This window comes from Mirounga leonina, unplaced genomic scaffold, assembly GCF_011800145.1.
Source record: "Mirounga leonina isolate KUSES-001 unplaced genomic scaffold, KU_Mleo_1.0 Mir_114, whole genome shotgun sequence".
Classification (NCBI taxonomy): Eukaryota; Metazoa; Chordata; class Mammalia; order Carnivora; family Phocidae; genus Mirounga; species Mirounga leonina.
Genome location: NW_023270265.1, coordinates 5,846,172 through 5,859,476, shown reverse-complemented (window position 1 = coordinate 5,859,476; position 13,305 = coordinate 5,846,172). Strand labels below are relative to the sequence as shown.

At 53.6% G+C, this 13,305-nt stretch overlaps 1 protein-coding gene across 2 annotated transcripts in view; it reads left to right on the top strand.

The window, feature by feature from the left end:
• POLR3A (RNA polymerase III subunit A) overlaps nt 1-12,936 on the top strand; it is a 49,687-nt gene extending 36,751 nt beyond the window's left edge. Inside the window, exons 23-32 of one of the 2 annotated variants that reach the window (XM_035022663.1) lie at nt 2,004-2,090; nt 2,180-2,262; nt 2,859-3,029; nt 4,033-4,126; nt 4,298-4,390; nt 5,482-5,646; nt 6,146-6,310; nt 6,525-6,656; nt 7,773-7,905; nt 9,663-12,936. In XM_035022663.1, the coding sequence (XP_034878554.1) occupies nt 2,004-2,090; nt 2,180-2,262; nt 2,859-3,029; nt 4,033-4,126; nt 4,298-4,390; nt 5,482-5,646; nt 6,146-6,310; nt 6,525-6,656; nt 7,773-7,905; nt 9,663-9,811 (1,272 nt within the window). In that variant the 3' untranslated portion in view covers nt 9,812-12,936. The remainder of the gene's footprint in view (nt 1-2,003; nt 2,091-2,179; nt 2,263-2,858; nt 3,030-4,032; nt 4,127-4,297; nt 4,391-5,481; nt 5,647-6,145; nt 6,311-6,524; nt 6,657-7,772; nt 7,906-9,662) is intronic. The other variant, XM_035022671.1, reaches the window with a different exon arrangement.
• Nucleotides 12,937-13,305: the final 369 nt, after the last annotated feature.

The window sequence follows — 13,305 nt, the reverse complement described above, 5'->3', positions numbered from 1 at the left end:
AGAGTTTCTTGAAAACGTTTCAGCTCTTATAAATCAATAAAAGTCCTTTCTGTGTAGAATGATGACGGAAGGGCACAGTACCCCTCAGGAGTTGGCCCACAAGAGCAGTCGTCACAAGAAAGCTACGATCATAAACGGGATAGAGTATGATAGACCTCAAGCAGCCCCTTGGTTAGCTGGGCCCCGAGGAGACAGAAATCACCAGTGGGCAAGGATGACATCGCAGAACCCCTTGCCCCAAGAACAGTCTTCAGAGAAAGCATCTGACTTCAAGGAGAGTCCTGTCGCCTTGGCTCAACCCGTGACCTCCCTGAGCCCCGCAGGGCCCTCCACTCTAGAGTGATAGGGTTAATGCCATGCCACCTCACAGGGAGGTCTCACCCCGCCAGGCAGCAGCTGACTGGGGACAGCCTATGAGCCTTGGAGCATTTGTATATAATAAGCTAAGGCCATTTAAAATAAGAACATTAAGTATTAGCGGTTTTTGCTTTCAGAGAACGTAGTAACTAGAAATTGCTAGGTGGTCTCTGGGAGGCTAAAGAGACTTATTATTGCAAGGTTAAGGTAGAAGTGGGCTCTAGGAAGTTTTAAACTCTCTGTGGGTGCCAATAGGGTTTTATTTTTGTAAGAGTAAGCTGCTGGTTCCATCTGCTTTAAAATATTTGTTTCAGACAAAACAGACATTTTTAGCTATGTGATACAGACGGAGGAGACTTTGGGTAGGGGGCATGTAGGCCTTCTCCTTGGGGTCCCTCAGCCTGCCTTGGAATGGAGAAACAGGACTTCCCTCCACCCTTGGGCTGTCCGCGTGTGTGGATCTGCCCTCAGCCAGCCACACAGAGCAGCTGGGTGCCTGCACTGACCTTTAGGAGTGACAGTTAAGCTCACTGCCACTGTTATTTGTCCAAAGTCAGTGAGGGAAATTATATTTCCAGGAGGGCTGCTGAGGCGAAGTGTAGTCTAGCCACTCTCGCCACATTCTCACAAACACCCTGGATCACACTAGAGCGGCTGATCGCCAGCCCCCAGGCCTGTGTCACAGCAGCCTCTGAAGGATTTTGTCACTGCGTGGCATGTGCCATCCACTCACTGGGAAGTGCTCTTAGAGTCGGTCCCACAGCGCTTGACGTCTGAGCCCCGGGAGCAAGGCTTTGATGGACGTAGCTCACTAAAGCCCTGCACCGCCTCCGTAAGTCCTCCTTGAGTGCTGGCCAGTCCTAGTTCTAGATCCTGGCTCCCGGGGTGACCACTGGGCTGGTTTATGTCTGAGATACACCTCAAATTTTAAAACAGATAGGTTTTCCACTTTGAGTGATTACCAGAAAATGTGGGTCTGTGGCCTCTATGCCTGCCCTATGCTTCGTCCACATGATGTCCTTGTCACCTTCCTTGCTCCATGTAGTCCCCATCCGGGGCTTAGAGTGCTACTCTGCAATACAGAGGGGACCGCCAGACACTGATGTTTCATTCCCAGCCTGGTTTCCAGGAATTCTTACAAAGTCCTAATTGTTGGGAAGGGCAAGTGAGACGGGGGGGATGGGGTGATGCAGAGGTGAGGGTCAGAGAGAGAAAGAGAAGCAGGGATTTGGGCACGTCTTCTTTGAAATGAAGGCAAGCCGAAACCGTGTGTTTGAAATGTATATAGTGTCTTCAAAGCTGTGCTTTAGCTGGTACTTCAGTTGATCATAACTTCAGAAGAAAGCCTCAAACATAAGCCCGTTTAGAGACTCCGAGTTTATAAATGGTACAGTTCTAGCTGTTTGGAGCTGGGTGGATGCAGGCAACACGTATGCCCGGAGAGCAGAGGAGATGGCGGCGGCGGCGGGCTCCCCTGCTGTGGCCCCTGCTGGCTGGGTGGGGGGCCGCGTGGGACAGGGTGGAGAGGGGCGTCACTAGCCATCGCAAAACTTGGCGGGCTCATCGCACTACCTAAGTTTGTAAAACACGCTGCCGTCCAGATCCCCAAGAAATACACAACTGACGTTTGCCGTGTATTCTCTCAGGAAATAAAAAATTTCGTCCAGGGCGTTTCTGAGAAGATCAAGAAGACCAGAGATAAATACGGCATCAACGACAATGGCACAACAGAGGTAGCGCCCGGCTTCCCCGCGGGCTCGGGTGCCCCCGACCGGCTCGGGTCCCGCAGCCTGACCCGCACACTCGGTTTCTGTCGCTGCAGCCGCGTGTGTTGTACCAGTTGGACCGGATCACCCCCACCCAAATCGAAAAGTTCCTGGAGACCTGTAGGGACAAGTACATGAGGTACGGATGCTGATTTTCCCGGACTGCCAGGCAGGCGTGTGCGGTTCCCGTCCTTCCCGTTTCCCCACTGGAGCGAGCTCCTGCACCAGCTCCGCCTATCCACTGCCGGCGTTCGAGCAGGTGCTGTCCCCTCTTCTCTTAGGCGCTCCGGTGGGGAGGCAGGCTGGATGTTCCAAGATGTGGAAATAATTGCGAAGACGTTTCTGAGTGTCTTCCCCCGCCCCGTGGAGTAGCTCCCAGCATGCTTGGCAGGTGCCGGCCGCACTGTCCGCCGTCAGCACCGTTTGTTAGCAGAGCTCTTGGCGCTTCTCCAGGCAGTCGATGTGTGGGCCCAGTCACTGCACTCGGGCCACAAGTAGCCACACAGTGTTCACTTCCATCATCGGGCCCCTGTGACTGCTGCACCCCCACCCCACCCCCGTCTGCACCTCTGGCTGATCCGTGCCAGGTTCTTCCTGTCACAAGCACAGCCTGGCTCATAGCATATTCCCTCCTGACCCTGGTGACACCTGCATTTTTTTTCTGTTGAAAGGAGATAACCAGCAGCCTCTTCCCAATAGTTTTCTGGACTATTCTTCCATACCCTTACCTTTTAGGGCGCAGATGGAGCCAGGATCTGCGGTGGGCGCACTGTGTGCCCAGAGCATTGGGGAGCCAGGCACCCAGATGACCCTGAAGACTTTCCACTTTGCGGGCGTGGCCTCCATGAACATCACCCTGGGTGTGCCCCGGATCAAAGAGATCATCAATGCTTCCAAGGCCATCAGGTGCCTGCCCCCATCTCCCATCTGTTCTCATGCTGCCTGTCGTGTTACTCTCTTACCACGTGTGGTTCTGTGCTGGGCAGTATTGTCAACTCAGGCGGCATGCTTGTCTTCTGCAGATCCGGGTTTTTAAAAAACCCACTTGAGAAAAAATAAGTGGAAACTGGGTACAGTCACAAGTGAGGCAGTGGTTCTTTGTGGCCACAAGTCACGTTAAAGAGAGAAACATGAAGAATGACTGGAAAGACTGTATCCATGTGTCTGTGTAGATTTAAACTTCAGATGTTGTTATTCTCAAGTGAAGCCTGACTGGTGAGTCTGTCACTTGAGCTGTGGCCACAGTCTGTGACTCCCTAGTGGTTTCGTGGTAGGGTTTGTAGGTCATCTGAGACCGGAAAAGATAGAAATGCATGACAGTGCGTTCTGTGACCTCATCATGATTCACCTGTGATCTGAATCCACCAAAGTGATGACAGATAGCATCCAGGGAGGGAACACGGCGCTTGGTTCTAGAGCAGCAGCGGTGGGCATCCAGGGTGGCAGGAGCTCTGCTGCCATCTCCAGCTGGCCCGGTCTCTCCCGGGAGTGCGTGGTCAGGGGACGCCAGCCAGGACAGGGAGGGCAGAAGCCGGTAGCAAGTGATTGGCAGGTGTCCTGGCGAGGGGGTGATGCGGGCGGGGCGGCGGGGTGGAGGACGCTCTACTACACGAGCATGGAGGGTCAGTACAGAATCGAGACAACTATACCTGCCGGGACCAGAGAGGAAGAGATAGGCCCACTTGGTCAGGAGGAACGTTCCAAAAATCGTCTCATTCACTGATGGTTGCCACATGAGCTCTAAAAATAGAAAGTCTGGATAAGAATGTCTGTGAAGCCCCCAGCGAGTGCTCCGGAAATTGCAGTGGCCTTTAGCCCTGAGATCCCAGTAGCGCCTGGGCCTCACGCAGCAGCGGCCTCCCAGCGGGCTCTTTGCCGGGCTGTAACCGCCGCCCCCGCCTTCTCTCAGCACCCCGATCATCACGGCACAGCTGGATAAGGACGACGACGCGGACTACGCTCGCCTCGTGAAGGGCAGAATTGAGAAGACCCTCCTGGGAGAGGTAAGATGTCCGTCGTGGTGACGAGAGCTCTAGAGCAGCAGTGTGGCGAGCCCGCGCCTAAGCCCCAGCTGTGCTGGGCCTGCTGGCTGTGCGGCCACGCTGTCCTGTGTCCCCCAAAACGAGCAGTGCTACACGGTGGCTGTGTAACGTTCTGGTCTGCTGACACGACAGATTTCCGAGTATATTGAAGAAGTGTTTCTTCCGGATGACTGCTTTATCCTCGTCAAGCTCTCCCTGGAACGGATCAGACTTCTGAGACTGGAAGTAAGTCCCGTCATTAAATGTGGGCAGGAGGTCATCCTCTGTGAGTCCCAAGATGGGCGCCGATAGCCTGGGGCAGGAGCTAGTAAGCCAGGCACGAGAAGCACTGAGGAGGCTTTGCTGGGTTTCTGTTCTATGAGGGTCTCTACCGTACCTTCCCATTCTCTCTCTCTGAACCTGAACCTGACACACACGTTCCCCTCTAAAGACACACAGGAAATTTGTTGAAACTGTGTGAGGCCACGGTGGCCGGTTGCTGTGACACAGTATTAGAGGGTCTGGCAGGAGCGTGGGGCCACCTGTGTCTTACTCACCTGTGGGCCCCCAGCTCAGCACCTGGCTGGCTCGGCGAATGTTTTTGTCTGGGTGGACTAGTCTGGCTTAGTATTACTGGTGTTCACAGACAGGTAAGGAGCGAGAGATTGCAGCCTTTCTCACAGAGCAGCTGAGGCACAGGTGCAAACTGAGTAACTTTCTGGCACCTTCCTCTTCCTCTCAGGCAGTTAACACCCATCCTGGCCACATTGTGTCTCAGCCCGCTCTCTCAGGTACCAAGTCCGTGTTGCCCATAGACTGTCATTCCAGAACTGAGCAGCCAGGTCTCCAGGCTGGGGGCTTCTCTAGCCTAGCTCTGGCCGCCTGCCTTATGGCTCTTGTACCAGAAGGACTGGGTTGCATCAAGGCCTGTGGCCCGTGAGCAGTTGTGGTGAGGTCAGGTAAAGGGGAGGCTTCACTGACACACAGACTGTCCTGCTCTCCAGGCCCCCGCCTCCTGGAACCACCTCGAAGCCTGTGTGTGTTGTTGTGAATGGAGCATGCATTTTCAGTGGGGGCAGAAGTTGGTTGGGGGTGAGGGGAGGTTGTGAAGAAAGTCTCCTCTGTTTATAAGTAAAGTAGATATACTTATGTGGTACATAAGCAAATACACAGTATGTCTCATGTTAAAATTTTACATGGTGAGGAATGAGATTAAGGGAAAAAATGAGGCTTGTCAGGGGGCAGTGATGGAAAAAGGCCAAGAAACACTGGAATCAAAGCCTCCATCCCTGTCAGTAATGTCCTGGGTGCGTGGCCCATGTCTGGCCACCTTGCAGGTGAACGCTGAGACGGTGCGCTATTCCATCTGCATGTCCAAGCTCCGTGTGAAGCCTGGCGATGTGGCCGTTCACGGCGAGGCTGTGGTGTGTGTCACCCCCAGAGAGAACAGCAAGAGCTCCATGTACTATGTGCTGCAGTTCCTGAAAGAGGATCTCCCCAAGGTGAGACAAAAGTCCCCTCTTGGGGCCCCCACCCAGCCTAATGCCTGGAGATTTGTAGAGGGAGAGACCACGTTTACGTCTAGCCCGAATACCCAGGTGTCAGGCAGCCTAAGGACTGTGTCACTACAGAGACTGAGGAGGGTGTCCGTTTCTTCTTTTTTGCCACATCCTTCTCGAATCAGTCAGGTTTTTCTCATCTCTGCCCTGCCACACCAACTCTGCCTGTTAGATTCCTGTCTGTTCTCTGGTAAAACTGATGTAGACTGTGGTACGGCCCCCTGACCTTGTGCTTTCTCCCTAACCCCAACAGCACACAGGCACTTTTAGGTTTGGTATGTTCCCGATAAACCCCGCTGAGAAACGGGGCTGGTCAAGGTGACAACCCAGGCATGACGTTCCCAGTTCTCACAGCCTGTGTGGTTTCTGAGGCTACTGGGGTGGGGGTGGGGTTGCCGTAGGCACCGCCGGGCCTTGAGCCTTCTGTGTCTCTTGAGTCCAGGTGGTGGTGCAGGGCATCCCGGAGGTTTCCAGAGCTGTCATCCACATCGACGAGCAGAGCGGAAAGGAGAAGTACAAGCTTCTGGTGGAGGGTGATAACCTGCGAGCGGTCATGGCCACCCACGGTGTGAAGGGCACCCGCACCACCTCCAATAACACCTATGAGGTACCGTTCACACCCAGGGTCACCTTACGGTTGTCCCGGCACACTTCTCTGACACTGCCGTTTGCTGTGGGTCTACACGAGAGACTGCCCAGCAGCCCCTTTCTGGCGGAGGGCCCAGAGTGTGCCAGGAAGCTGCCAGGCAGAGGAGGACGTGGGGAGGACTTGGGCCCGCAGGCTGGAAGAGGCTACTTCCACTCATCCTGGCTCTCTGTAGGTGGAGAAAACTCTGGGCATCGAAGCTGCCCGGACAACGATCATCAATGAAATCCAGTACACGATGGTCAACCACGGCATGAGCATCGATAGGAGGCACGTGATGCTGCTCTCCGACCTGATGACCTACAAGGTTCGAGGGTAGAGCGCCGTGCACCGGGCCGTCTCGCAGCTGCCTGGAGAACACCCAGCTATAACAACCGCCACGGAAAGAAAATAGGATGTCACCATTGCTCAAAGACCAAGCATGGGGTTGGGCTGGGTGTTGTGGTAAAACTCCAGTATGAAACTTGCAACCTCATGGCAGGAGGTGGGGGCGTTACTATTTTTGTCCTTATTAGAAATGTTATCCTAGAGCAAAACCGGCCATTGCCAAAAGCCCAGGGATTTCCATGGAAAACCGAGGTGTTTATTTCCTTTTCAACCCATTCCTCATTTCTGTAGCCATTTCCAGGTAAAGGATAAGTTACCGTGATCTGAAGGGGAGGCTAGGTAGGAAATGAGGTTGGTCGTTTTCTTTCTCTTTTCGCACAAAACCTATCCATTCCCTGTAGTGGTACGCATGTGCTGTAGCAGTGCCCTAAGGTTTTCCCGGTGCCTCCCCATAGGAACCTGTCCCTGATGACAGAGCGGTCAGAACTGGGTGGGGAAATGACCCGTTTCCTCCGCCCCTCAGGAGAGGCTGTCACTTTTAAGTCTTGCCTCCTGATCTTAGTCTCTCTGCACGTATCGTGTTACACAGTTGCAGTGAGTAGTGGACATGCGGGTTTTATCCTGTTCCATTTAACTTTATGAGTATTTTCCATGTCGCATAGTTATTATAAATATACTTTTTTAATGATGGTGCGGTGTGTGCTTGAATGAAAGCACCTAAATTTACTTAACTCTTTCCCTACTGTGAGGCTTTTAAATTATTTGAGTTTGGAATTCTTTGAGCCATAATAAACATCTTCAGAAGTACGCTCTCTTTTAACAGTTAGGTTTTTAATTCTAGCTCTCAGTTCGTGACTCTTTCTTCCAACAGCATGTGGTTGGGAATGGAAGGATCCATGTTGTCAGTGACTGGTAGCCCCAGGGGGACGCCAGTGGGACAGATCACTGTTAGGGTCCTGGCCGGACCCGAGACTGGCTTGAACAGCTGCTTGGCCGATTTGGGCTGACTCTGTTGAGGGGAGGCAGGGGGTGTGGTTTGCTCTGGGCTTCTGTAAGTGGTGTGAGTGCCACCCTGACTCCTCCTCCCCCGCTGCAGGGTGAAGTCCTGGGCATCACAAGGTTTGGCCTGGCCAAGATGAAGGAGAGTGTGCTGATGCTGGCCTCCTTTGAGAAAACAGCTGACCATCTCTTCGACGCGGCCTACTTTGGGCAGAAGGACTCCGTGTGTGGTAGGTTTGGTGTTTCTAGGACCTTCACCAGTGGGCCTTTGTGGTTTGTAGCTGAGACCGTGACTAGGGCTTCCCAGGAGGTGAGGAAACTGAAGTAGGAATAAAGTCACAGATCACAGAATTGGAAATGATCGATCTTTGATCTCCAAAGCCTGGCTGTGGCCCCCTGCATTCCCCCCTCATCTGTTAGAAGGCTTCTCTGTCAGTACAGACAGCTTCTTGGGGCCAAGAAGAAAAGATGAACCCTGGGCATCAAGGAATTTTTCTAGACCTTGGAGATGCAGTCGGCCAGTCTGATCCTGCCCCCGCTGGGTGGGTGGTGCCAGGGCTGACAGGAGGGAGCAGCGTCCAGTGGCCCTGCTGTCCTGACCCCTGGGGAAGGATTGCTGCCGGGCCCAGCACCTTGCATGCACTGACCGCAGCACATCTGTAAGGGACAGGTATTAAACCCTCGCACAGGTAGAACGGGGAACAGCTTGCTGGCTGACGAGTCTCGCCCACTGGCACCTCCCCACACCACACAGCGCATCTCTGATGGCGGCCTGGGAGAGAAGAGCTGTGGCGAGGCCGTCACAACAGGGCCTGCGGCCCGGCTGGCTCTTCCCTGGCTCCCGCACCGAGTGCCCGCGGTCCTCTGTCCTTTCTCATGCAAGACCCTGCAGGCCCGAGGTGGCAGTCTGCAGGGGGCTCGGTAGCCAGGCCAAGGTCATATACACATCTGGCCCAAGCAGATTCCCAGCCTGGCCGCCGTCCCCACCACCAGAGCTCTGCTTCCTAGCGGCCATTTCCTGTCTCGTCTCCCAGTCTTACGTGGATTTGCCAAACGTGCTGGTCAGGTGGGGCCCCGGTCAGGGCACATGCCTCTGCTCTGTTCCTAGAATTGACTTTTTCTCTTTGCAAAAGGGACACAGGTTGCAGATAGAGGAAAAGAGAAATTACTACATCATCTTTAAGATGATGAAGGGTCAGAGGAAAGAAAAAGGGAGCAGAGATTGGGACAGGAGAACAGGACACGGCCAAGGCAAAAGTAAGAGTGAGTGTGCTTGACAGTGGAACTAACGTCCAGTCCAGCACCTGCGGCCCTGCCACCGGGATGCTGGGCCCTGCAGCCCCACACGCTGCCGCCTGTGTCCACCACTGACCTCCTCGGGGCCTGCATGGTCACCCCGCCCCCACTGCGAAATCTTCCCCTTCCTCGTTCTTTACAGTGTTGTTAACTCAGTGTCAGCCCTCAGTCCGTGTTGGTCTTTAGCTTGGTGGTTTGTCTCTCTGGTCTCCTGATAGGACAAAGCCCAGAATATGGTAGGCAAGCACTCGCTTGTTATGGAACCAGAAGTCTGATCCAAAGCTGGAGTGGAGTTCGGAGAAAGAATCTGCTCCATTGCCTTCTTCCTGTCTCTGCAGGGGCCTTGCCTTCCATGTGTCTCCCATTAGGGCTGTGGGTTTCCAAGGCACAGGCATACTGTTAAGCCTGACCCAGCCTTGACTCCTGAGTGTAGGGAACCAGTTTCTACTGCTGTTTCCAAGGGCACTGGTCTCTAACGTCAGCCAGTTTGCTTTTCTTCCAGGGCCCCAGTTGAGGAAACACTGGGTGGCAAAGTCGGGTTCCCCGGGCATCATTCAGTGTCCCTGCTGGCTGCATTTAGTGCTCTGGAAGGCGGCCTGCGGGGTAGCTGTGACTCACTGCGAGGAGAGCTGCGGGACAGGGAGCCTACCGTGTTGAAAAGCCGTCTGATGCCCTGTCTGGTTGGTTTCAGGGGTGTCTGAATGCATCATCATGGGGATCCCTATGAACATTGGAACTGGACTCTTCAAGCTGCTGCACAAGGCCGACAGGGACCCAAGCCCTCCCAGGAGACCCCTGATCTTCGACACGAACGAATTCCACATCCCCCTTGTCACATAGTCCAGGGAGGAGGGGACCATTCCTGACCTCAGCTCCTTGTCCCATCTGGAAAGAGGTCGAGACTGGCAGCTGACCCAGAGAGCTTGTGCTCCCTGGGACAGGCCTTGATATCCCCACCGTGCCGTCACGCCAAGAAGGCCTCCATGTCCCCGGGAGCAGCTCGCCCGGGACCCTGATCACACCACAGTGCCTGGTCGGGAGAACTGAGGTTTGTCTGTTTGAAGCCCTAGCCTCACCAGGAGGACCCGGTCAGGCATCTTTGCTCATTCTCACCTCACCCTTCCAACCACTGGCTTTCAGGAGTGTCACACCATGACCCAGAGCCAGCTGTAAGCCCCAAGACCAAGGCCTGTTCCTGGTTTTTCTGTTACTCAGTCATGCTCGAATCTCTTCATGTGGTCTACTCATGTAAATATTATCACTGTTATTTATTTGTTCAGTTTGAAGAACTTGGAGTTGTTATTATTTTGGCTTTACTTTTGAAATTTGAAAGCAAGAGGCTATAGAAACCAAGAAAGCCAGCATTGCGCTGTCACCGGAAAAAACTGGTTAAGCAGATGGGACCGCCTAGGATTTGTAACTAAGCTAAAACTGTCATGAGGCCCAAGCTGCTCTGAAACATCTTTTACAGACACCTCTGACCACCCCACTGTTTTTGTCTACCTCTGACCTCCATGAGGGGAGCCTGCTGTGTGACAAGAGCAGGACCCATTGCTCACGGCCGATAGAAGCCTTGCTGGAGTTCAGAGCCCGCGGCGGTGGGGACGGTCAGTGTGCGTGGAGGTGATGGGTGAGGCTGGTCCAGGCCCCTGCACTGCCTGGGTGGTGACCACACCCCCCGAGGTATCCATGTGGCTGCCCTGCCTCCACATCCGCCGAGCAAGCAGGGCAGGTGCAGAGCTACGGCCTAAAAAGTGCCCTGGGGGCAGAGGTGGGGTAGGGCCTTTCTGGGTAGAGGCAGGGGTGGAAGGGCCACTCAGACAGGAAGGGAGGAGGCCCACGTGGGGGTGGAGAGGGAACAGAGGTGGCGGCATGCCCATTGGGCAGTAGCAGGCGAATGGAAGAGTAAATCGGTAATGATCGAAAGCACCTATCAGGCCGGCAGGAGACCAGCAGCGTGTCCCAGGAAGACCCCACAAGGCTTGTGATGGGGGTTTGTGCAACAGAGGAAAGAAATGTACACAGCTTATCTTAGCAGAAGGGTTTCACTGCCAGAGACCGTGATTCTTTGTACTGGATTTGCTCCGTTAAGATTGGGCCAGGATCACGGATAAGAAATGATATGGCTGCCACTCTCTACTCCCTCTGGAGAATGTTCCGTGAAGCCTGCCCTGCCCTTCCCTATCTGGAGCCAAGTCCCACTGCTCTGGCTCTTCCTTCCTCGCCAGGGGGCCTTGGAAAACCAAGGCTGCTTAGTTGGGAATGAGATGATCGTGAAAGTGCGGCTTTGACCCTACCTTCTGGCTCCATGCATCTGGGAAGCTCTACTTCTGAAGCGACATTGCTAATTTTTCTCATATCCAGCCCTTGCAAGAAAACAGCCGCCCAAACTGAAGAGATGTGAGTTTGTTGTTGAGGGAGAAGATGGTTTGGCTGATTAAAGAGGTGGGTGTGGAGGGGGGAAAAAAAAGGTAGACCAGGCACTTACAGAGTTCAAGTTGTAGTGCAAAGAGTCACATTTTGCTTCTTGGGACATTCTCTAGCTGATTTCCGAAGTTCTGAGTTAATGCTGCTAAGATACTTCATGTAACCATCTGCTGTGGGGTCTGTGTTAGAATGAATGCTTTCTCTCCCATCCTGATGGGATTCCTGAATTCAGAATTCTTGACCTGAACCTTTGGCCATTCTCTGGTTTAAAATTCTGTTAAAATTAATTTGGCCCTGGGGTCTCCCTGCACCCATGAGGTTGATTCAGGAAGTTCTCTTAAGGTGAAAAAGTATCATTTTTCATGTTCCATATGCCCCCCCATGCCCACCCCTGTATCTCTGAACTAAGCTAGCCTGGTTCGCAACACAGATTAAGCCTGTTACAGGGGCGCCACCTGAAACCTCACCACGGGCCTCGCTTCCCTTGTACAACCTGCGAAGAGCCACAGTACCACGGCTGCCTTCCTGAAAACCTGCCTGGGGAATAAGCCTCGGGCCTGCTCAGATCCAGAACTACGAGAGAAGGCACACGAGGCCTGTGGGAGGAAGGACTCCCAGAGTGGGAGGGAGCACCGACGCCCGCCTTCCTCTGTGTGCCGCGTACCTGAACTGGGGAGGGGAGCCGGTGTGCGCCACTGTGAGTAATAAAGACGGCCCCACCGGGAGCCTCATCCTGCTTGAGCAAGGCCTCTGGGTGCCGACAAGCCCGGGTGAGAGGTGTGTGATCGTGCTGCACGCAGGCAGGGGGCGGGGGTCGATCAGCATGTGGCATTGCGGGGACAGAAGGGTTACATGAAGCCGTGCACCCCCCAGTCCGAGACCATGTGTCCTGCGGGCAAGTATCCTCGTAGCCCTGCAGCCCTGCCGGGACCCCAGGCAGAGGCGGCGTTGCCTGGCGAGCCCTGCTCTGTGCTCCCTGCCGTGTGTGTGCCGTAGGTGGGTGTGCAAATGGGATGGGATGATCTGCTGCCCTGGTGCTGGGCTTTATGCAAGCACAGAACTCAGACACCAGATCCAGAGAGCAATGTCTTCTCAAGAGTAAGCTCCATAGAAGGTTGGTATTTTACTCTGGCCCTGTTGAGGAAGAAATAAGAAAAATACATTTTAACGGTCTCATCCATTAACAAATTCATATTTATTCTGACTAGTCATCTGTCCAGTCCTTTGCCCTTTTTACGTCTTTTGTACAAGGGGATTAAAATAGCAATTGACTCAGTGACAGCCCCCTGCTTGTTCAGCGCTTTGGGGGTGGGAGAGACATTCTGGAGTCTCCCAGTGTCTGTGTCGGAGTCAAATCATGGTGCTGTGTCTCTGTTTCAGGGTTTATCCATGTGTATTCACATTGATTCATGTCTGACTGACACCATATGATGATTATTTTTCTTGAATTTTGGCTGCCTCTAGACAGAACTCTACTTTTTTAGGAAAACTGAAATAAGGAAAACTTACTCTACATATAACGGTAGCAGTTCATCCCTGTGGGTTGTGAAAAAGGGTGACTGGGATACGAATGGGCTCCAACTCCTACAATAATTAATGTCCCCTGCCACAAGCCCACCCCTCGGGTGCTGGAGGTCAGCAGTGAGCTCTGCGCCCCTCCCCGCCCCTGTCGTGTAGCTAATTCAAGCCCAGTGGGACACAATGCAGTATCTCCTGGAAGTACCACCTAGCTGGGATCAAGTGCCTCGCCTAACTGTTCAGAAGTTTGTTCAGCGAATAAAGGCCTACTATGTTCTAGGTACTAAAAGAGCAGCAGTAAATAAAACTGGTAAATCAGATACCAGTACATCTAAAAACAAGTCTTCAGCAGAAGGGACAGAGCCAAGAGGTGGTAGATCAAGCCTGCA